This window comes from Tachyglossus aculeatus, chromosome 21 (assembly GCF_015852505.1).
Source record: "Tachyglossus aculeatus isolate mTacAcu1 chromosome 21, mTacAcu1.pri, whole genome shotgun sequence".
NCBI lineage: Eukaryota > Metazoa > Chordata > Mammalia > Monotremata > Tachyglossidae > Tachyglossus > Tachyglossus aculeatus.
The window spans coordinates 51,464,331-51,489,802 of record NC_052086.1 but is presented as its reverse complement, the minus strand read 5'-3'; the positions used below and the strand labels follow the sequence as shown (position 1 = coordinate 51,489,802).

At 42.7% G+C, this 25,472-nt stretch overlaps 1 protein-coding gene across 2 annotated transcripts in view; it reads left to right on the top strand.

Moving 5' to 3' along the window:
* Positions 1–25,472, top strand: part of PRKCB (protein kinase C beta) — a 494,385-nt gene that overhangs the window by 417,166 nt on the left and 51,747 nt on the right. For both annotated transcript variants that reach the window (XM_038762327.1, XM_038762326.1), the window contains exons 13-15: positions 1,461–1,599; positions 9,806–9,886; positions 10,350–10,457. In XM_038762327.1, the coding sequence (XP_038618255.1) occupies positions 1,461–1,599; positions 9,806–9,886; positions 10,350–10,457 (328 nt within the window). The remainder of the gene's footprint in view (positions 1–1,460; positions 1,600–9,805; positions 9,887–10,349; positions 10,458–25,472) is intronic.

Below are 25,472 nucleotides of genomic sequence, written 5' to 3'. Positions count from 1 at the left end.
ATCTGCTGTGTCCTGAAAATGGGGGTGAATCCTATGTAGAACCTACCAACCTGCTAAGCTTCAAACCAGGTCATGACACCTGGTCATTTAGGGAAACCAGCTTCACTGTGTTTAAATGAGGACCTTTCTAGTTCAGAGCTCCTGCCTTGATTCTGCCTTGCAGCAACACTACACGTCATTCACTAAAAGAATGGGGTTGGGAGGGAGAATAAGAGAGAGAAAGTGGCTTCAATTAGAGGTTTGGAGGGTCTGGAGAAGAGATAATGAGATACACCAGCCTTCCTTTTAGAGGGTAGCTAAGGATGAGGAGAAAAGGGTGGCAGCAATAAGGAAAATGATAAGGTTAACTGTCAGAGAGAGAGATTGTGATAAGGATCTTGAAGGGATGTTAAACAGCAGAAGACTGATGATCCATCCATGTGTGCCCCCGGTTTTCTCCAGGGAAGCTCAGCCTTGAAGTGATTGGCAGCAACTTTGTGTTCCTTCCATAGGAGGGCATGATTGAGATTGCCATCCATTATCTTGCTGTGAAGACCCATGGAATCTGAACAAATAACATTTGCCAAACTGGCAGATGGCGATTAACTTGATGTTTCTGGTTTGGCACTTGATACATCCCCAAGTAGTTTTATGGTTTGGGTGATTACCCTGCTGTCCCTAAAAAGCTCTGGATTAGATTTCCTCCAGGACCCATATGAATTTCCTGTGCCTGTTGGCTAAATAAATAAGACAGGGTATTTTCCTAATCCAAGGTGTGACTTAAAGGTAACCCCATAGCACTTGCTATCCCAATTGTAAATCTGAGCTGATGGCATAACCATTTTGGTTGCCACCTTTTGGTTTATGGATTTCTCAATCTCACCTGGAAGTTTCCATGAAAGAGAGAAAGAGAGAGAGAAAAGAGGAGAGAAAATGAAAGAAAAAGAGAGGGCGAAAGGGTGAGTGAAAATGATGGAAGGAAAGAGGAAAGCAAAAGAGAATAAAAGACAAAAGGGGAGAGGAAGCAAGACAGGGGATAAGGGGGAGAGAGGAAGAGAGAGAAGAAAAGAGGAAGAGAGGAAAGAGGGAGAAAGGAAGGGGGAGAGGGAGAGAAGAAAAGAGAGGAAGAGAGTGAGAAGAGAGAGGGGGAGGAGATAGGAAGTGAGAGAAAAAGAAAAGTCAATGTAGAAATGTTGAAGGTCCTCACCTCACTGCCTCAATTCATAGCTCTGCTTGTTTCCCAGCTTTGTAGACTCTTGTCAGGTGGTCTACAGTTTTCAAACTATGTGGATCATTTGGGACTGGAACCCCCATTCATCTCACTATCTTCTGAATTCCGTGCTACTTAATAGAGCCCAGCCACGGAGCTGGGGAGGGATTTAGTCATGAGAGGCAGTGTACCAAAAGCTTTAGGTATGGAGATATCAAATATGGTTTGTTTCGGCTCGTAAATGATTGCTGGTTAAACCTTTTCACTTCAGGGACCTAAAGCTTGACAACGTGATGCTGGATTCTGAAGGGCATATCAAAATCGCTGACTTCGGCATGTGTAAGGAAAACATTTGGGACGGGGTGACTACCAAGACGTTCTGCGGCACACCCGACTACATTGCTCCTGAGGTGAGAGCCCCAAAGGCAGCAGACGTTCCCGGGATGTTATTGTCATCCTGATCAACTATCTTACCACTGAATACTTGCCCACATCCTGCCTCTGGTCTGGAACACCCTCCCTCCTCGTAACCGACAATTATTACCGGCCCCTTTAAAGCTTTATTGAAGGCACATCTCCTCCAAAAGGCCTTCCCTGACCAGCCCCTCTTTTCCTTTTCTTCAACTCCCTTTTGCATCCCCCTGAATTGCTACCTTTACTCATCTCCCCTCCCAGCCCCACAGCACTTATAATAATAATAATGGCATTTATTAAGCGCTTACTATATGCAAAGCACTGTTCTAAGCGCTGAGGAGGTTACAAGGTGATCAGGTTGTCCCAAGGGGCTCACAGTCTTAATCCCCATTTTACAGATGAGGTAACTGAGGCCCAGATAAGTTAAGTGACTTGCCCAAAGTCACACAGCTGACAATTGGCAGAGCCAGGATTTAAACCCATGACCTCTGACTCCAAAGCCCAGGCTCTTTTCACTGAGCAACGCTGCTTCTCTATGTATTCACTTACGTACATATCTGTCATTTATTTATTAATATTGATGTCTCTCTCCCCCTATAGGCTGTAAGATCGTTGTGGGCAAGGAGTGTGTCTGTTATATAGTTACATTGTACTCTCCCAAGCACATAATACAGTGTTCTGCACATAGTAACCTCTCAATAAATACAATGGACTAATTGTATGGACTAATAATGGAATAATTAGGAGGCGCAACCCGTACTCTCAAAGGAGTTAAAATAATAATGCTATTGATGTTTTTTATTAAGTGCTTATTATATGCCAAAGACTATGCTAAATACTGGGATAGACACAATACAATCAGATTAGACACTCCGTGCCCCATTTGGGGCTCGCAGTCTTAGAGGGAGGGAAAATGGGTATTGAATCCCCATTTAGGCACAGAGAAGTTGTGACTTGCCCAAAGTCACACAGCAGGCAAGTGGCAGAGCTGGGATTAAAACCCAGATCTCCTGACTCCAAGTATTATATGCTTTCCATTGGGCATGCTGCTTCTCATACTCTTATAATCTAGCAGGGAAGATCAGCACAACATATAGTTAGATGGGAGGAAGAAGAAAATTGGAAGTTGGGTCTCGGGATGATGAAATGCTTTAATCGAGAAGTTTGTAAATTAGTAAGTACTACAGATGGATGTGAGACAACGCACATTAAACAGAAAGCACCCCTGTCTTTTAGGACCTTAAAATCTAAAACATCAGCTTCTAACTTTCCCAGGGAAAATTCTACATGAAATGACCATGCAGATTAACACAGGTCTAAAATAAAGCAGCCTGGGTCAAACAGAAGCCAGGTTCTGCGAAAGGCTTTTAATCAACATGGAATAACCTCCAATATTAATTCTGAACCCCTTCAGTCTCCTGATAATCACTGCCCCTGGATGCATCATCCATCATGCTGGCCTTGGGAAGTGTGGAAAAGGCTATCGAAAATTTTGCGGATTTGTAAACAGTGCTCATTGCTGAAAGGACCTCTGGAACTGATTACCTGGGCAGCATAAGTCCCTTTATTGTTCAGACAACCAAGATTTTCTGAAGGACGGTAACTGCATTCATGATCTTTTTTCCCTATGGTATTTGTTAAGGGCTTACCATGTGCCAGGCACTGTATTAAGCACTGGGTTAGATGAAAGCTATTCAGGTTGGACACGGTCCCTGTCCCGCATGGGGCTCACAGTCTTAATCTGCATTTTTACAGATGAGGTAACTGAGGAACAGAGAAGTTATATGACTTGTCCATGATCACACAGCAAGCAGACAAATGGCAGAGCCAGTATTAGAGCCCAGGTCCTTTTGATTCCGAGGTCTGTGCTATGTCCACTAAACTATACTGCTTCTCTAAGCAGATTGTGGTTACAGCACAGAGACTCTCACCTTAAACCTTCCAACAGTAATTCTGTCTAAAGGAGGCTTTCTCTCAAGAAATACTGATGCCTAGAAGTGAGCTGGAATACAACCTCAGTTTATCTGGATCCTAGACAAGAAAAGCCTTTTTTATGGTATAGAAGAGGTCATTTACTTTAGGTTCTGGAAAACCAGGATTCTGTGGAAGAAATGGAGAGGGAATCCCACCTTTATTTGCTGTCATTCCCTTGAATCTGGGAGCATGAATGTTGAAGCACCACTTTATTTAAAAACCCCATAGCAGTCTAAAAAAATGAGATCAGTTGCTCAGATACATAGAGCTTAACGGGCCAACTCAGACACCAGCATATTCATTGAAAGGCCTTCGTTCTTATAAATATGGCTTTGTGCATCTGAGATTTATTTTTTTTCTTTTATGTTGCTGGTAAATGTGAATCTTTTGCTTTATGATACCTTAGGAAGTTTCAGTGTTAAAAAATATCATCTCTCTCCTCTGTCCCAAATGTTCAACAATAAAACCTCAGCACGAAGAGTGGAAAAGATCTTCGGAATTTAAAATTGCCTTTATGGAGGTTTATGGAGGTGTTGAATTAGTCACCCCAGTTCTAAACTGTGTTATGATGGATGGTACCTGGGAATGTATTTGACATCCTATTAGTTCAGATGATGTATTTTATTCACTCTGGTTCTATCAAGATTAATATTGGTGTCTGTTTGGCATTCAGCCATGAGGTTATGGGAGATTAATACCCTTTCAAAATAGAGCCAATGACTACAGCTCTTGGTATTCATTCAAGATGCTTCTTTCATACACATAGGTTTATTTGCCACTTCCTATTGGTGAACTCCTTGCCCCCTCCCCGCCAACTCCTGATTTTCTGTACACACTAAGCACTGGCTAAGAAAACCCAACACTGGGTAGTTGTCTTAAATTAGATTCTCCGTGGTTCAAACTGGAATATGCCCTTTTTTAGGGTCATGCATCTGTGGCGATACAAGGGAAAGCTTAGGGATGGGTGGAATTAGTGGTGTGATTATTCATTTAGATGAGCATTTTGAATTTTCCATTTTATTTCACTATCTGAATGTTTTTGAGAAGTCTACAATTAGGATGAATAAATCGTGCAATGGTTTGACATTAAAGAACAGATGGTAAAGCCAAGGGCCTGTCAGATTCTACATGTTGAAATAAGAGCCATCAGCCTCATCTTAACAAACAAACTGGGACATCGGATTCCTCACATGGAGAAGTCAGAATCCGTTTGATTTTTGTTTTTTTTAAGTATGAAGTCACTGGAAATTGTCGCTATATTTAAACGTGGCCTTTTTTTAGCGACTGTAATTATTATGAAAATATTCACTTTTATTCCCACTTTCCCCCTCCACTACTTTCTCCTCCCTTCTGCTTTACTTTCTCTCATTTTTTCAGGAATCAGATTGAACCCTTGCTAAAAAAAATTCAGGCACCGCCTGCAGTGTTTCTGTAAGCCCCACCCTCTGCGCAGCACTGTCCAGTGTTCCAGAATTGGGCACTCAACCCTGGCCTTTGAATGACATACGAGTCACTCACATCCATTCACACGACATCCAAGTCAGTATAAAACTGGGATCCGGGCACACCAGTCCTGGATCTTCTGCCTGGGCTCCATTTTCAGGGAATAGTGGAAATAGAATTAGATTGGATCTGTTGAATGTAGATCCTTTTCTCCCCTTTCTCATTTATTCTCGTGGCCTTAAGGTCAACCTACATCCCTGTGAGCATTCAGGAAGTTGATAGGATTATCCCTGTTTCAAAGGGAGAAAGGTTGAGGATGGATGGGAGAGTCTCTAGACTGGAAGCTCCTGTGGGCAAAAGAACGTGCTTACCAACTCTGTTATATGTTGCTCTCCTAAGAGCTTAGAACAGTACTCTGCACACAGTAAGCACTCAATAAATATGATTGATTGACTCTTTTGTACTACCATGGGTAGAGGATATATTATTAGAGATTTTAAGACTGTAAGATGTGTCATTTGGGTCAGATCTAGGATAACCCAGTCCTGGGTTCTGTGTCTATGTGGTGGTTCATCATCAATCATATTTATTGAGCGCTTACTATGTGCAGAGCACTGTACTGGTTGCCTCTTGAACAGCCACACATCTAATGGACACTAGTTTCTTGGCCTCAATGCGCAACTTTAACCTTGTGTTCTAGACATTATGATAAGACAATAGAGAAGCAGTATGGCTAGTGGATAGACCACAGGCCTGGGAGTCAGAAGGACCTGGGTTCTAATCCAGACTCTGCCACGTATCTGTTGTGTGACCTTGGGCATGTCATTTGACTTCTCTGTGCCTCAATTCCCTCATCTGTAAAATGGGGATTAAGACTGTGACAGCTCAGTGGAAAGAGCCCGAGCTTTGGAGTCAGAAGTGATGGGTTCAAATCCCGGCTCGCCAGTTGTCAGCTGTGTGACTTTGGGCAAGTCACTTCACTTCTATGTGCCTCAGTTCCCTCATCTGTAAAATGGGGATTAAGACTGTGAGCCCCCCGTGGGACAACCTGATCACCTTGTAACCTCCCCAGCGCTTAGAACAGTGCTTTGCACATAGTAAGCACTTAATAAATGTCATTATTATTAGGGACATGTTTCCAGTCTGATTAGCTTTTATGTACCCCAGCACTTAGAACAGTGTCTGAACATAGTAAGTGCCTCTAAACTGTGACCCTCTAGACAGTAAGCTTGTTGTGGGCAGGGAACAAGTCTATCAAGTCTGTTATATTGCACTTTCTCAAGCGCTTAGTATAGTGCTCTGCACACAGTAAACAATCAATAAGTGATATTGAGCGTTTACTATGTTCAGAGTACTGTACTAAGTGCTTGGAAGAGTACAATAAAACAAAATTTATTTTTATTAATGATGTGGGTATATCTATAATTATATTTATTCATATTGATGATGTTGATGCCTGTTTACTTGTTTTGTTGCCTGCCTCCCCTCTTTTAGACTATGAGCCTGTAGTGGGCAGGGATAGTCTCTATTTGTTGCTGGATTGTACTTTCGAAGCTCTTATTACAGTGTTCTGTACACAGTAAGCACTCAAGAAATACGATTGAATGACTCAGTGAATAAACAGAATTAGCAATCATGTTCCCTTCTCAGTGATTGATTAATAAATACCATAAAAAATAGAGATGTAACCCGAGGTCAGTAATGAGGATTTTGAGTGCCTTTCTGGGGTGTGGTCATTTCTGACCCAGAAAAGAGAACCTGCCCAAGGTGTGCTTCTACTCACATAGTTGCAAAACCATCTCTGGCAGCCACATATATAAGAAAACACAGGCCGAGCATTGGCAGTCATGTTGTCTCATGCTGGATGTTCACAGAAAGCAAAATGCAACTTTCTGGTTGACAGTGTGTTCCATATCCCGGAGAGAGAGGCTAGAGAGGGAGAAGGCAGGCCTGATGACCTATTCTGCTCCTAATCTTTGGTCAGGAAATGTGTCTGTTCTACTGTTATATTGTACTGTCCCAAGTGCTTAATAAAGTGCTTCTGCACACTGTAAGCACTCAATAAGTACAACTGACTGACTGATAGCTCTGCCAATTGTCAGCTGTGTGACTTTGAGCAAGTCACTCAACATCTCTGGGCCTCAGTCCCCTCATCTGTAAAATGGGGATTAATTCTGTGAGCCCCCCGTGGGACAACCTGATCTCCTTGTAACCTCCCCAGCACTTAGAACAGTGCTTTGCACATAGTAAGCGCTTAATAAGTGCCATCATTATTATTACTATTATTAAATCCTTTAACCTCTCCTGGTGCCACCTGAAAAGAGAGGGGCAGAATATCTTTTTGAGGATAAAGGCAATAATCTATGTACAGGTGTTTTGAGTTTTTTTGTGGTATTTGTTAAATGCTTACTGTGTGTCTGGCATGTACTAAGTGCTGGCGCAGATATGAGGTAAATGGGTTTGACACTGTCCATTTCTCCACATGTGGCTCATAGTCTTAACTTCCATTTTACAGATGAGGTCACTGAGGCCCAGAGAAGTTAAGTGGCACAGCAGACAGGTGGCAGAGCCAGGATTAGAACCTAGGTCCTTTTAACTCCCAGGCCCGTGCTCTATAGACTGGACATCACTGCTCTCCTGAGGCAAGGCATGTTCCAAGTCCAGTAATTTTAATAATAATTCCTGGAGCTCTGAGTCCCAGAGGCCCCGAGCGTTGGCCTTGGTCGGAGAGGGAAGAAGGATCATTGCCTCGGCCACCCACCTACAAACTTCAAAGTGGGCAGGTGCTCAGTGCTGTGCCTGATGGACCCCCTGCGTCCCTGCCCCCACCATCCAATGACCCTCCACCTGACTCTCTGCCATCCCAAATAGTGGACATTTAGTCAGTCAATCATATGTATTGAGCACTTACTGTGTGCAAAGCACTGCACTGAGCCCTTGGGTGAGTACAATGTAACAACGGACACATTCCCTGCCCACAACGAGCTCACTGTACTAAGCACTTGGGAGAGCGTGGCTTAGTGGAAAGAGCCTGAGCTTGGGAGTCAGAGGTTGTGGATTCTCATTCTGGCTCCGCCACTTATCAGCCGTGTGACTTCGGACAAGTCACTTAACTTCTCTGGGCCTCAGTTCCCTCATCTGTAAAATGGGGTTTAAGACTGTGAGCCCCAGTGGGACAACCTAATTACCTTGTATCTACCCCAGTGCTTAGAACAGTGCTTGGCACATAGTAAGCGCTTAACAAATACCATCATCATCATCATCATCATCAGAGTACAATATAACAATGAACAGACACATTCCCTGCCCACAATCAGTTTAGGGTCTAGAAGACAAGCTTACAATCTAGAAAAGACACAGTCATCTCCAGATGCTTCAAGGCTGTCCATCACCTCATCCCCTCCTACCTCACCTCCCTTCTCTCCTTCTACAGCCCAGCCTGCACCCTCTGCTCCTCTGCCGCTAACCTCCTCACTGTATCTTGTTCTCACCCGTCCCAGCGTCGACCCCCGGCCCACGTCCTTCCCCTGGCCTGGAATGCCCTCCCTCCACACATCCGCCAAACCAGCTCTCTTCCTCCCTTCAAAGCCCTACTGAGAGCTCACCTCCTCCAAGAGGCTGTACCAGACTGAGCCCCCTTTTTCCTCTCCTCCTCCCCATCCCCCCCCACCCTACCTCCTTTCCCTCCCCACAGCACATGTATATATTTGTACAGATTTATTACACTATTTTACTTGTACATATTTACTATTCTATTTATTTTGTTAATGATGTGCATATTGCTTTGACACCTGTCTACATTTTTGTTTTGTTGTCTGTCTCCCCCTTCTAGACTGGAAGCCCGTTGTCGGGTAGGGACCGTCTCTATATGTTGCCGACTTGTACTTCCCAAGCACTGGAGAATCAGCATGGCTCAGTGGAAAGAGCCCAGGCTTTGCAGTCAGAGGTCATGGGTTCAAATCCCGGCTCCGCCAACTGTCAGCTGTGTGACTTTGGGCAAGTCACTTCACACTTCTCTGTGCCTCAGTTACCTCATCTGTAAAATGGGGATTAAAACTGTGAGCCCCTTGTGGAACAACCTGATCACCTTGTAACCTCCCCAGTGCTTAGAACAGTGCTTTGCACATAGTAAGCGCTTAACAAATACCATCATTATTATTAGTAATAGTAATAGTACGGTGCTCTGCACACAGTGCTCAATAAATGTGATTGAATGAATGAATGAATGCAGCAACCCCTACTAGCTGTATCTATGTTTTTAGGGGAAACTAAATTCAATCTGCACGTATTTCTGACAGTATTCTTGGGGCATCTGGTCCTTCCACCTACCTCCTGGCAGAATGCCCAGACAGATATCCTCCATCTCCTTCTCCACAGAGAAGGATAGATGGTTAAGCTGTGGTTCAGGAGATGTACCTTTGGCTAGAAAATCTCTCAGACCCTACAGGATGGCAGGAGAACGACTACAGCAGAAAAGGAATTTTCCTTTTCCCTTGCCCCCAGGCTTCTTGGTGCAGGACTACTTGCTTTTCCTTGGCTCGGTGAGCCGAAGAACCTAAGCGAGCGACAGCCTGGAAGAACTCTTCCACTCTCCTTAAACTGGTTTGGTATGGGGCAATGTGACAGTGACTGTTTATCTTTGGTGGCACAGGCAGAAAAGACAAATGTGACACCACCCAGGGGCGGCATGTCTGCATTTTTATTTTTAATGGAATTGGTTTGTGGAATTACAAGCAGAGAAGCAAAACCAACCACAGTCCTGATGAAGCACATTGTGTTTTCCAGATAATTGCTTATCAGCCTTATGGGAAGTCGGTGGATTGGTGGGCATTTGGAGTGCTGCTGTATGAAATGTTAGCGGGGCAGGTAATTGAATTTTAATTGATTCACATGGGATTTTGTTTTCTTCTGTCCCGTGTAGTTAGAGAATAATGTATTTGGTAAGTGGCAGACTTCTTTAGGGGATTGCCGCATCGTAAGAAAAATGCCAATCCTAACCTGTGGGAAGCCTGGCTCATAGCCTTTGCTATGCATTCTTGGCTGTTCCTGCTTGCCCCTTCTCCTTTCTCTCCTTTATGATCCCCTCCCCTACCTGGCCATCTCACCTACTCGGCAAAACTATATGGTCCTCTATGCTAAGGTTTCAGTGGCCGTCCCACACGATGGCAGGTGTTTTGATAAGTGGAAGAATGATCCTCTGAAATTGGGAATGATTGGGTGGGGAATTTCTGAAAATATAAGGGAAGGGAATCATCTTTCTTTGTCCCTGTTTTTGTGTGCTCTCTCTCTCTCTCTTTCTCTCTTTCTCTCTTTTGCTCTCCTCTTCCAGGCTCCTTTTGAAGGAGAAGATGAAGATGAGCTTTTTCAGTCCATCATGGAGCACAATGTGGCCTACCCCAAATCCATGTCCAAGGAGGCAGTGGCCATCTGCAAAGGGGTAAGAGAAATTTGTCATGAAAAAACATGATTTGAATTTCAAGTGATTATATGATTTTACATTTAAATTATGCAGTGACCTTGATTGGGCATCAATGAACATACCTTACAAGTTTAATTGAAAGAGTCACCTTCTAGTGTGGTATAGTTCTAGTTTAATATAAGTATTAGATTTTACAAATCTAAAACACAGTTCATAGTTCTCCTTTCACACCTGAGATGGTCTAGCCAGATGTGTCACATTAATACTGGCCAATCCTACTCTCCTAAGCACTTAGTACAGTGCTGTGCACACAGTAAGCACTCAATAAATAAGAGTGATTGATTGATTCCTATAAACTGCAACCTCAATACTCCCTGGCCCTCAAGGTGTGTTTTTGAGTTCGTTGGACACTAGAGAAACGAGTTGGTTACCTTGCTTTCCTAAGGTGTTCATTTGTGACATTAATCCCCTTGATGGGCAGTGCCATTCAAGCTAAGGCAAAGAATCACAGATGAGGTGACCAAATGCTGCTTAGGGGGATGGCCCACCACCATTGATAGTGCCACAGGGAAGGAAAGGGTTGAAGTGGAGGAGGGGAAGGAATAGAAAGCATAAGCTCATTGTGGGCAGGGAATGTGTCTACCAATTTTGTTATACTGTACTCTCCCAAGTGCTTACTTCCATGCTGTGCAGTTCCCTTGCAAGTAATAAAGAGTGAGAGCTGAGGTCCAATGAGAGAAGAGAGTTGATAACTAAGAAGGAAATAGAGGACAGTGTACCTGTTTATTTATTGAGCACCTATCAATCAATCATATTTATTGAGCACTTACTATGTGCAGAGCACTGTACTAAGCGCTTACCTAGTGAGTCAGTGGTCAGGATTTTCTGCTTGAATGGAGAGGAGTGGGGATCCATTGGAAGTTTTTGAGCAGTGGGAATGTGCATACTGGACAATATTTTCAAATAGTGATCTGAGCAGCAGAGTGAAGTATATGGACTGTATAAGGAAGAGACTGGAGACAGGAAAGCCAGAGAGGAAGCTGATAGAGAAATCTAGCTGGGGATAGGAACTGCCTGGGCCAGCCTGGTGACCACTGCCTTCTGGATAGAGAGGAAAGGGCAGATCTTGGGACCTGCTATAGAAAGAAGAAAATTGGCAGGATTTCTCCCCCAGGGAAATGGACAAGGCAGTAGTTGTCATGAAGAAACTAGTTGATATAAACATCTCTAAAATGTACCCTAAGTGGATAATCCATGGAAATGAAACCATTGATACAAGTTGACTCAATTCTGTGAAAAAGCTCATTGTTGAATTTGACAACCCAAATGAAAGCTGTTTTGGGTGGTTCATTAGACAGCCAAAAGGCTGTATTCATGTCCTTCACAGTCGAGAATCTTAGTGGTTGTACAATTGATAGCCAGCATCATCTTGATTGGTGGTTAATCATTCCATTGATGGTATTTATTGCACACCTACTAAGTGCTGAGCACTATACTGAGCACTTGAGAGAGTACAGTAGAGCAAATACACACTCCATCCCCTCAAGGAGCATACAATCTAGCAAGGGAGACAGACACTGAAATAAATTACCAACAGGAGGATGTTGCTGACATCTGCCCTCCATCTGCAGTGTACTGGGGTGCCCTAAAGAGAAATCTCCCCAAAAAGATGAAAACCCTACTGACCATCCTGGAGTGATTACCAATCCAAGAATGAGATGGCACGTCAAGAGATCGAAAACAGGTCAATTTACTGGTTCACAAAAGAGCATCTGTGAGGCAGTGATCTTTGCTCTGTGGACAAGTTCATTCATTGAGTCATATTTATTGAGTGCTTACTTTGTGCAGAGCACTGTGCTAAGCACGTGGGAGAGTACCATATAGCAATAACCAGACACATTCCCCTGCCCATGAGGACTTAGACTGTAAGCTCATTGTGGGCAGGGAATGTGTCTACCAACTCTGTTATACTGTACCCTCCCAAGTACAGTGCTGTGCACCCAGTAAGCACTTAATAAATCCAATTGATCAGTTGATTGATTATCCTTCCATTAGTCCTTAGTATGAGTAGAATGAGTCCATACTCATTCATTCATTCATTCATTCAGTGGTATTTTTTGAGTGCTTACTATGTGCAGAGCACTGTACTAAGTGCTTGGAAAATACAATTCAGTAATAAAGAGAGACAATCCCTGCCCACACCGGGCTTACGTGAGTACCCCAAACTTTATGTTTATTGGCCTTATATCCCCCAGCCTCAGTGTTAACCACCGTGACTGAAGAAAAAGGAAAAGCGGAGCTGTGCAGAAGTTTAGTTCTCCATAATAAGTAAGGAGATATATATGTAAAAGTACTCTGCTTGGTTGGAAGTATACAAGCCCTTCACTAGTGCTGAAGTGGCAGTGGCAGTAGGGATGTAACCTGGGGAGATTAGAGATTAATCGGGGAAGGTCTCCTGGAGGTGATGTGATTTCAGAAAAGCTTTGAAGGTGGGGAGAGCTGGGGACTGTCAGATATAAAGGCAGAGGGAATTCTGGATGGGGGGAGGAAATGAGCAAGAGGTCAGTTGCAGGAGAGGCGAGAACAAGGCACAGCGAGTAACCCGTGTACTTCTTTCCTTTGGCATCAGGCCGTTCTGGGACGCTGCTCAAATAAAGAACTGCAGTCTAACTGGAAATACTATCAGGACTCAAGGGGCAGGGCATTATGCCAGCTTCGGGCCTTCGAACATGGAAACCAAAGCAGCATGGGGCTGTCGCGTGGCCTCAGACATTTAGCTCTCTGTAATAATAATAATAATAATAATAATAATAATAATAATAATAATAATAATAATAATAATAATGGCATTTATTAAGCACTTACTATGTGCAAATCACTGTTCTAAGTGCTGGAGCACTGTTCTAAGTTCTGTATAGTTTCTGGTTTCAGGCTGTCAGGGGGAAGTCAGGCATTCAGCAATATTTGTTGAGCCCCAAACCCCCTGCCGCCTCCAGAAAATTGGACCAAGTGTTTCAGCGAGTTCCACGAGAAGTAGGAGATCTGATCCCGGGTCTCGAGGTGTGAATCAGATTTTACAGTTGTGGTGGTGAAAATGACTTCTGGAAAGAGAACAAAAAGCTGCATCCTCTGTTTGCATCTCGCGGACGTTTTAAATCAATGCCGTAACAATGTGATGTGTTTAGTGACCTTTTTAAGGCATCTGTTTTTCATGATGGATAAGCCTGAATGTGATTTTTGGTGATTAGGCTATCGTAGGTTTCCATCAAACAATTTTTTGTTCCCCCAAACCTCCAAAACAGAAACTACTGCTGGCTATGTCCCTTGTTCAGCAGTGTTTACCTTGTCCTGTGCTCTGTTGGAGATTTGATATTTCAGTTAATACTAATGATTGTGGTTTTGTTAGGCACTGACTATGTGCAAGCACTGGACTAAGCACTGGGGTAAATAGATGCAACATATGCAAATCAGACACAGTCTCTATCCCACATGGGGCTCACAGTCTTTAGCAGATGAAGAACTGCAATCTACTTCCCACTTTAGAGATAAAGAGACCTAAAAGAAATAATTGAAGTGATTTGCCCAACAAATCCTCAAAGTATAGCTGTCTTTGGATACCACTGTTCAAAGCAAGACCCAGCCTCTAAAGTTCTGCTCACTTTTCACTTTTCTAGACTGTGAGCCCACTGTCTCTATATGTTGCCAACTTGTACTTCCCAAGCGCTTAGTACAGTGCTCTGCACACAGTAAGCGCTCAATAAATATGATTGATTGATTGGGGATTAAGATTGTGAGCCCCACGTGGGACAACCTGATCACCTTGTAACCTCCCCAGTGCTTAGAACAGTGCTTTACACATAGTAAGTGCTTAATAAATGCCATTATTATTATTATTATTATTATTATTATTATTATCCCATAGCAGGCAAGTAGAGCAGCCCACAACAGAACCCTGGTTTACAGATTCCCAAGCTCTTATGCTTCCCTCGAGGCCGTACTACACCTGTGCTTGATCTTTGAGCTGGCTTTTTTAAAATGCTGAATTAAAAACATTTGTTTCCCAAATTGCTAGAAAACTGGGATTGCCCTAAAGTAAGCCAATGAGGATAAAAATTTGCCATTTGGTTCAGAAGAGTGAACACCGTAATGCTAGATAACTGCTCTCCCTTGACCCTCCTTTGGGCTGAGGCTGCCCAAGCTAAGCAAGGTAAAACAGAGTGGTCACCTCTCCTCCTTGCTGCTCTCTTGGGGAGAAAAGGACCTCGAAATGACCGAATGACTCATTTAGAACACCCCAGAGCGGCATTTGCTTGATTTGGCGAAAGCAGGGTGGCCTAAAAGAATTTGCTGGGGAACTGAATGCCACTACCTAGTTATTCCTCAGAATGGCAGAGGCCGATGGAGTCCCTGACTTCCTCGTTGCCATTTCCAGAGGGCAGGAGGATGGGACGAGGCATTGGTTGATGCCCACTGCCATTTCCATCACTATCTTGAGACTGCCACCACCGATGCTTCTGAGCTCTGCCACCCTTTGGGTAGCTCTTTCTTACCCTGCAGAGAGGCTGAGAGCCTGTAGGACTCTTCTTAGCCCACTTTAAGGGTTTACAAATTGATTAATGGTATTTATCAAGCACTTGCTGTGCACAGAGCACTGTAGTAAGTGTCTGGGAGAGTACAATTTAACAATAAGCAGACACACTTCCTGCTCACAACAAGCTTTCAGCTAGAGAGAAGTTTGTTGCATTGGCTGGGAATTGAATCCGGTGGGAGACGAGAATTCTACCACTGAACTACCATTGCAAAAAGCAGCGAGATGTTACAAAGTCACCAGTGAAACCAAAAACCCCGGAAGAGGCAGCAGCTGAGGTGAGGAAAAGGAAGAAGGGGAGGTGGGCAAGTTGGATTGTATAGTATTGTGTTCTCCCAAGCATCCAGTTCAGTGGACTTCACACTGTAAGTGCTCAATAAATACCACTGATTGACTGAATAGGTAGTAAAGCAACTAGTCAGCTCCAATCAGGTAGATACTATGACAGAAGGGCCAACTTTTCCTTAAGCAACCTGTGAAAAAATAGGTAATTTGCATGTGTTAACCCCTTCCCCTTCCTTAGTAATAGGGGGATGGGAAGAGCTGTTTTGGTTTTGACAATAGTTATGATCTAGTTTCCTGATGGCTATGGGGAATATAGATTCCTTTAAGGCAAATTTCCTAGCCTGTTTTTATTTACACGTCTTTTCTTTTGCTAAATCCTCAAAGTATAGCTGTCTTTGGATACCACTGTTCAAAGCAAGACCCACCCTCTAAAGTTCTGCTCACTTTTCACCCCTCTCAGTCAAAATGCAATGTTAAAATCGTTATCCCGACTCATCAAATATTAACGTTTGCTTGAATAATTTGATCTAATCATTTTCTCTGGACATGTGGGTGTTGTGGGCTGAGCATTATTGTCGTCTGCTAATGGCTAATGATGCTTCCAGTCAATCAATTGGTGGCACTTGTTGATGTTTCCCACTGCTAGTCCAAACTGCACCTCAGTCATAATTACTGTCTTATTTGTTCTATACAGTTCATTGTCTACAGGGTGCCGTTACTGCCTGTACTGTGCAGATGTTGTCTGCACAATGCAGTGAGCACCCATAGTGTGCAGTTACTGAAGCGGTTGGTGGTAGTTCTGTGGTGGTGAAGAGTTACTTTCAGCTGACTAAAGGATTCTCCTTTTTAAGTGGGTCATAGGGAAGTTAATTTTTTTCCAGGTCAGTTAGCAGTCAATTCAGCCACAACCCTCCGTTCCCCTGCAACCCTACAAAATTAAAACTCCTAACGTTTGTCAGAATTAGGCTTCTAACTGTGAAGACCCCTCTCTCGATATGGGTTTGTGAGAGAGGGACTTCAGGGGTTAATATTTCTTTAAGACCAGCTATAAACATAAAGGGAAGATGTTTAACATAACAGCAAAAAACATCATTATCCCTACAGTGCTCCAGGGAATAACTCTGGTGAGTGATTAGAGATTGGAACAGTGATTAAATCTAGCTGTCTGCTTTATTTTCTGTTGCATCCGTCAAAACCTGAAAGCTGTAAATCGGCAGAGAAGAGACCATGATTAAAACATCTGCTGGATGAGACTGTAATGGTTTTTCTCACTTCTGTCAGACACTCTGTTGCATGGAAGGAAATTTAACGATGTATTTTGAAGTCTATTCTCCTTTGTGGCCATGTTTTGCAACAGCCTCTCCTGAAGGCCGTGTGCATTTCATCGGGCTCTGTGTTTTTTGGATTTAAAAAGGCAGCCGTGTGATTTGTCTTCCCTCAAAATACCATCCCTAATTTTAAGAAATCTTAGTCAAGATGAAAGGAGAAATAGTGAAGGCCAACATTAGAACAACTCTAAAAGAAAAGGAGCTACAACTTCTAAATAGATATAGAGGAAATATAATAGCATGAGAAGGATAAAGAACTGGAATAAGATGGAATATTTCTAATAAGCTGTAAGTTTTGAAAGATGCAGGTCTTGACCCCTTGCATTCTTTGCCACTTCAGGAATTGTCCAAGGTCTATGTAGGGCCACTTATTATTTTAATAATTGTAATGACAATTGTCACCTCTCAGGGTCACACCTGGAGAGTTTTAAGTACTCTACCAGTCTTGACTATGGGAGGGAGAGTAAAGCAAAGGCATATCCATTCCATTCCTAGCTTGGGCAGTGGCTAGCGTGGGAGAGTGTCGAGGGCAGAAACTCAGGTTTACTGAGCGGAAGGAGGCAATGGTAAACCACTTCTGTATTTTTACCAAGAAAAATCTGTGGATACACTACCAGAATGATTGCAGATGGAGGTAGGGCGTTCTAGGAGAGATGATGATGATGGTATTTATTAAGCGCTTACTATGTGCCAGGCACTGTTCTAAGCGCTGGGGTAGATACAAGGTAATCAGGTTGTCCCACGTGGGGCTCACAGTCTTAATCCCCATTTTACAGGTGAAGGAACTGAGCCCAGAGAAGTGAAGTGACTTGCCCAAAGTCACACAGTTGACAAGTGGCGGAGCCAGGATTAGAACTCATGACCTCTGGTTCCCAAGCCCATGCTCTTTCCACTAAGCCATGCTGCTTCTCCATCAGTACGATAGCAGTTTGGATGGAATAATGACTACTGTTTGGAAAACATTATTCCCTTCTTCAAAACCTGTGATGGTTCTCCATACGTATCTTTAAACTCTGTTGCTTCCCCGTACCTGTAATTTCATTCAATCATATTTATTAAATGCTTACTGTGTGCAGAGCACTGTGCTTTTAGTGTCTGTCTCCTCAGGTAGACTAGAAGCTTCTCGAGAGCAGGGGTCACGTGTGTCCCTGGCATCGCTATTGGTCAGACACGACTCGACAGCATAAGACAACAATGACAATTGTGGTGTTTGTTAAGCACTTATTATGGCTCTGGTTCTGTGCTAAATGCTAGGGTAAATACAAGATCATAATAGTAATAATAATAATAATGGCATTTATTAAGCACTTACTATGTGCAAAGCACTATTCTAAGTGCTGGGGAGGTAGAAGGTGATCAGGTTGCCCCATGGGGGGCTCACAGTCTTAATCCCCATTTCACAGATAAGGTAAATGAGGCGCAGAGAAGTTAAGTGACTTGCCCAAAGTCACACAGCTGACAATTGGCAGAGCTGGGATTTGAACCCATGACCTCTGACTCCGAAGCCTGTGTTCTTTCCACTGAGCCACGCTGCTTCTCTTAAGATCATCAGGTTGGGCAACATCCTTGTCCCACATGGGACTCCCAGTCTGAGGGAGAAGGAGAAAAATGTTTAACCCCCATTTAACAGATGAGGGAACTAAGGCCCGGAGAAGTTAAGTGACTTGCCCAAGGTCACACAGTGGGCAAGTGACAGAGCCAGGATTAGAACTGAGATCCTCCAACTCCTAGGTCTGTGCTTTTTCCACTAGGCTACACTGGTTCTTGGTACATTTGAGAAAAATTAGGATAATACTGTCACATTGGGAATTTGCCAATGAGGACCCGATACCCCAAAACCTTAAGTTATAGGAAATACAGGGGGAAAAGTATCACAAAAATGATTTGGATGAGCACCTAAAAGAAAATAGGATTATAAATTATATCCAAAATGACTTCACAAAGAGCAAACATTTAAAACCTGAAAAAGTGCCAGGCCTGGTAAATTGAGGATACGGATAGATGTAAATCTATTTCGATTTTTGTAAATCCCTTGATTTTGTTTCCCAGACATATCTATCAATAGATTGAGCAAATGCAATTAAACATCAGAGCTATTTGATGTGTTCACAGCTGGCTAGGCGGTCTTTCTGGAATGTTTTTTGGTGCATATTATGTAGCCTGGGAAAGTGGAGCAAGTGGTATTCTGTAGTTGCCCAATATTGTTTAAAGTATATACCAGAGACCTGAATGATGGAACAAAGAGAATGTTTGTTAAACTGGCAAATGACACTGAGCTATCTGGAGATTAAGAGCAGCTAATCCTTTGGAATTAAAAAGGCTCTTGGTAAAGCGAAGAATTTAATAATGGCATTTGTAAAGTGCTGGAGACGAAGCACTGGAGTAGATAAAAGATCAGCAGGTTGGACACAGTCCCTGTCCCGCAAGGGGCTCACAGTCTAAGCACAGAGAAACTACTGGAAACCAAAAAAATTGTGTTCAGAGGAGATACATGGCATAGTGAATAGAGCATGGGCCTGGGAGTAAAAAGGTCATGGGTTCTAATCCTGGCTCCACCACTTGTGTGCTGTGTGACTTTGGACAAGTCACTTCACTTCTCTATGCCTCGGTTACCACATCTGTAAAATGGGGATTGAGACTGTGAGCCCCATATGGGACCTGGACTGTGTCCAACCTGATTTGTTTGTGCCCACCCCAGTGCTTAGTACAGTGCCTGGCACTTAACAAATAGAATTTTAATAATGATAATAATAATACAGCCAGAGAAGTACTTTCAGGTCAAAAAAATACACGGAAACAAATGTAAAGGCCACAGTTTTGACATTCAGACCTTATAATAGTAATAATAATAATAATGGCATTTGTTAAGTGCTTACTATGTGCGAATCACTGTTCTAAGCACTGGGAGGGATACAAGGTGATCAGGTTGTCCCACCTGGGGCTCACAGTCTTAATCCTCATTTTACAGATGAGGTAACTGAGGCTCAGAGAAGTTAAGTGACTTGCCCAAGGTCACGCAGCAGACATGTGGCGGAGCCGAGATTAGAACCCATGACCTCTGACACCCAAGCGTGTGCTCTTTCCACTGAAGCAGGCTGCTTCTCCTTGTTTCCTGAGGGTAAACAGTTGAGAGAGTGCAACAGAAATGACACCACCCTTCACCTTAAGGAGATGATAATCCAGTGGAGGAGGCAGACAGACAAAAATGATTCACAAATAGTGGGAGCAGGAGGAAGAAGAAAGCTCTAACGGGAAGTATTACAAATATGTCAGGATGAAATAGCTGAATAAACAATTGAACATATTAATAAGTTTACATAAATGCCGGAGGTTAGAAATAAAATGCACAAGTGCTAAGTGTAATGGTTAAGTTGGTGTGGGTCAGGTGTTAATGGACAATTGTGAATTACTCAGGGAGGTTTTCCTGGAGAATATATACGTACTAGCATCGGGGAGATGGGGAATGAAAGGTGACTGGGAAATCAGTTTTGCTTCCTGTTATTAATATTTCATGTTCTTGGGAAATCAGATTTGAAGAAAACATACCTAGTCTCTCCATGTTCACAGTCCCTCTGCTCAAGGAAATCAAATCCACCCCTGCTTGCTTCAAGGCAGTCTGGTCTCACCGATGTTGTTGTCTCCTAGAGGTCCTCTGCTATGTCCCACTGTTTGAGATCCTTCTTCTCTGAGTCTTTAAACTGTCAAGCCTTTTAAACTTTAGGCTAGCAAAAGGAAGCTGGATGAAGTTCAGATTCAACAATGTTTGTTGAAAAAAATGCGGGAAGTCTACATTTCTTTAAGAATTTTAAAGTTAGTTAAAACAGTTAATCATCTTATCTCAGGCTTTGTGCAGATCCTATACACTGGCTTTATGCATCGTGTGTCACATCCCACAGTTACTCCTTATGGTATTTGTTAAGTGCTTACTGTGTGTCAGACACTACACTAAGCTCTTGGGAAGGTACAAGCGAATTCATTCACTCATTCAGTCGTATGTATTGAGTGTGTCCTTTGTCAGGTTGGACACAGTCCCTGTCCCACACGGGAGTCACAGTCTTAATCCCAATTTTACAGGTGAGGTAACTGAGGCCCAGAGGAAATGAAGTGACTTGCCCAGGGTCACACGGCAGGCAAGTGGCAGAGCTGGGATTGGAGCCCAGATCCTTCTGATTCCCCAGGCCCATGTCCTATCCATTAATCCACACTGCTTCTCCAGTTATGTCACCTCCTGAGACCTGAGGAGGAATTCCTTCCCGCTCTATTTTCATGAGCCTTTGGATCTGGAGATGCAAATATTAAACCCCATAAATAAAACCTTCAGCTTGGTCAGTTAGTTATTCCTGGGGGCCCCAAATGTGGCTTCATTAATCACTTCACTACACCCAGAAAGGCGTGTTTATCATTCCATTAATACAGGGATCAATCAGAACTTGATTTTATTGAACTTCCACAGTTAAAAAGGGTCCTGGGCTGCAATTCATTAGAAACAATCTTTTGACTATGTCAGTTCCTATATTCCAGATGGTACCTTCATGCTAAATGTAACTAAAAACAAATATGTAAACAAGATCTTTCATAATCCACTAATCAGTCTGAACTGTTCAGAAAGTGATGTTTGTTGATTTAAGGCAGATAAATGCAAAATTGGGGATATTTTCCTGCCATTTATAAAACTTGTTTTCCTAAACTGGCTGTTTGCAAAATCCTCTTATCCTGCCTATTAAAAGGCTATTGAGTAAATTAATAGTTCTGCTTTATAGGCAGAAGCCTAAATTTAAAAGCAAGTGAGTGGATTTTGAGAAAGCACGAGTTAATATTCTAATTTGAACCAAATAAAACTGTAGCTTTTAAGCAAATATCTAGACATAGATTGATACCCTCATCCTTAATTTAATTCTTTGCAGTTTCTTCAGGAGCTCAGCTGATCCTCAACATTACTCTTAAAAGTACAAAAGAGATATTTGAAACCATTCAATAATGTTCCTTTCAAATTATTTTTCAAAAGGGGTATTTAATAGGTTGATGAGGGCCAGATCTTCATGTGAAGAACAGGTTGACTACCAAGCAATTTTTGAAGTGAAGGATTGCATCGACTGAGCAGTATTGCATTGGAATTCAAGTTTTCCCCTTTGAAAGGGACAAGTTAGGCAATGGCTACCATAGGCCTATCCAGGTCAAACCTTCAAAAACGGTCAGAGGATGAAGACATGGACTTTCTCAGGTCTTTTTTTGAGAAGCAGCATAGCCAGGTGGATGGAGCATCGACACGGGAATCAGAAGGATTTAGGTTCCTATCCCGGCTCTGCCACTTGTCTACTGTGTGACCTTGGGCAAGTCACTTCATTTCTCTGTGCCTCAGTTACCTCATCATTTGTAAAATGGGGGTTTAAACTGTGAACCTAATGTGGGACATGGACTCTGTCCAACCTGATTAACTCGTATCTGCACCAATGCTTAGTACAGTGCCTGGCACATAGTAAGCATTTAACAAATACCAATTTTTTTTAAAAAAGTCATTTTGATTCCCCTCTAGACTCTATGCTCATTGTGGGCAGTAAGCAACACTGTTGATTGATTTTGTTCTGTAAAAGGAGACATAAATACGACCCTCTTACCTACCACTAGAAGGGAAAGGGGAAGACCTTTCTTTAACTTTCTTGGATCATCAGGATGCTTTCAAAGAAACTGAAGCAGCAGTCTGCCATTCAGTTGAAAAACAGAGAGGAGTTTTTTTTTGTTCCAACTTGCCCTCCCACGGCCCCTGTAAGAAACAGGAGACTGTCCTGATAGGACCCATTACTGGCTTTCAGCCACCTTTAGTAAATCATACCCCGCCCAAAGTGCCTTATTTACAGTCTGAGAGCAAGTGACTTTCCTGTACCACCTGCTTCTTGGCATTTCCTTTTAGGCTTGTGAGCTCATAGATTTATCTCAGTGGAAAATGGGATAAAATTATTCACCTTAAGTAGAGTGATGTTTGTTTAAAACCCCCTGTATTTCCTGTGGGTCTTTTTAAGCTGTCTTTGAAATTGTCTTATCAGTTGGGATCACAGTTTTAAATATAGGAAAGGTTGTTTTCAAAAGGATGATAAGCACTTGAATCATTTTTTTGCGAAGGAAAATCCGTGCTCAAACCATAATGCATTTCTTGGACGTTTTCCAGCTTCTTCTCTAGTCCCCTTTGACCTTTGCCCCACACTCCTGCATTAGGCCTATGTGATGGCCATTTGGCATTGAGACCGGTATTGCCGCTTAAACTTGCCAGTGGGGGATACATGATCCTTATTTCTAGAGACTTAACCTATCATCTCTGAACTGTGAACTGGTTTACACTGAGAGACACAGGGTCTGAGTTCCTTAGGGCTGGCAACTCTATCTGGAGGCAAAAAAATTGATGATAAAATCAGAGTGATTGTTTAGGAGCCAGAATGTCATATCGCCAATGGGTTAATTTTGATTTCCCAGCTGACTAATACATTGTCTCTTGCCACCAGGCTGGTTAATGGCTTCAGTTATTTGCTTTCAATTTTATTCTAACTGGAAGGCTTCTTTGTCTGAGGCTTCTATGAAACATTATTTCTTTTATGATGTCTCCACAAATAAGTTTATTATGTGCAATCCCAAAGTGGGTGACTTATGTAAAAAAAAATAAAAAGATTGCTACTTTTAGAATACAAGCCTTCTGGAGCATACAAATGCAGAAAATTTGATGCATTACATGTGTTCTTATGGGGTGAAACTCTCAGGATGTACAGAGCCTAGATCTTTTAAAAAAAAATCATATGGTTAGATGGAATCTGAAGAATCAGTCAATAGTATTTATTGAGCACTTGCTGTATGCAGAGCACTGTACTAAGTGCTTGGGAAAGTACAAAATAAATCATATAACAGACACATTGCCTGCCCATAATGAGCTTACAGTCTAGAGTTCTATTGGTCCATCCCATTGCTCTTGGTAAGAATGCACTTAACTCATCCCAGCCAAATTGATATTGACTAGTTTTAAGACTTCAAAAACAAGACTCCGCAGCATCTCTTGAAAATCTTGTGGAATATCTTAAGCATTGTGTCCCCTAGATGTCGGGAGACCTAACTAGGTGTGCAGTCAGCCCCAAGTGCTTTACCATTTTTCATAGCTCTGCCTGTAGAAATAAGTTCCTCAGAAGTGAATAAGGAAAATCACACATAGTCCCTTTTTTCATAATTTTAAGGGACCAGGCCTTAAATTCTCCATAATCAATCAATCAATGGTACTTATTGAGGGTTTATTGGTTTACTGAATGAGATTCAGTTTCCTGTCTGATCAAACAGTGGTATTTATTGAGAGATTATTGTGTGCAGAGTTGGTGGACACATTCCCTGCCCACAAGGAGCTTTCAGTCTAGATGGGGAGACAAACATTAAAATAAATTATGACAAGTATTGTGGGACTGAAGGTGGGGTGAATGTCAAGCACTCAAAGGGTAGAGATCCTAGTGCGTAAGCGACACAGAAGGGAGAGGGAATGGAGGAAATGGTGGCTTAATTGGGGAAGACCTCTTGGAGATATGATTTAATAAGGCTTTGAAAGAGGAGAGAGCAGTGATTTAGCATGTTTCAAAGCCTAGCGTGTATGGAAGGGGAGGGAGTTCCAGGAGAGAGGGAGGATGTGGGAAAGGGGACGGTGGTGAGATTCACGATATCAAGGTCCAGTGAGTAGGTTGGCATTAGATGAGAGAAGTATGTGGGGTGGGTTTTAGTAGGAAGTCAGAGAGGTAAGGTGGGAGGAGGTAAGATGATTGCATGCCCCCAGTCAGAAATCATCATTGGCAGCACTGAACTGCATGCCATCTTAGAATTCTGTTACCTAGGCAATACACTGTCCAATGATGCAAAGATGGCCTTTAGGAGATTGTCGGGCAGGGTGTCTGTAAGGCAGCAAGGTTGAGAACAAAGAGAAGGTCTCTTGAGCTGTCATGTTCTGTCCAGTTTGCTTGAAGATTTGGAGGATGCAGGTTTAATACGCTTTGGGGCTGTTCAGCTCATTGAACAACAGTGCTGGATTTCCTGCTGTTATTGCCTTAGCGATTCAATTCATTCATTCAATCATTCAATTCATTCAATCATTCAGTTCATTCATTCATTCATTCAATTCATTCATTCATTCAATTCATTCATTCAATCATATTTATAGAGTGCTAACTGTGTACAGAGCACTGCACTAAGCACTTAGGAAAGTACAATACAGCAATAAAGAGAGACCATCCCTGCCAACAATGAGCTCACAGTCTAGAAGGAGGGAGACAGATGATCAGTACAAATAAATGGACACCAACATAAGTACATAAAATTACAGATTGAGCAGAATGTGAAAACCATTTCTCAACCTTCAATACATTAAAAATAGGACCTCGGTTGTCCCTGGTGTGGCTAATGTGGAAGAAGGAAATGGAAAATGTGTTACCATTTCTCATCCACATTTGCCTTTCATGTAGCCAAGAGAACAGAGGGGAGTAAAGAAAATTTGTGATGGTGTGTGAGCAGCAGTATCTTGGCATTATTGTGTGCTTTCCATTAAGAGATGTAGATCCCAGATGATTGAAGAGTGTAATTGATAAGGAGCACAGCTACAAAGAGAGCTTTCATGGACCGGAATGATGTCATTACACCAGCACTCTCGGGGGTTTTTTTTTCTTGGCAAGTTGAAGAATTCTGCCAGCACCCAGGTTGCTTTGTTTTGTTTTCTTAATGGTGTTTGTTAAGCGCTTACTATGTGCCAGGCACTGTACTAAGCACTGGGGTAGATACATGCTAATCAGGTTGGACACGGTCCCTGTCCCATGTGGGTTTCAC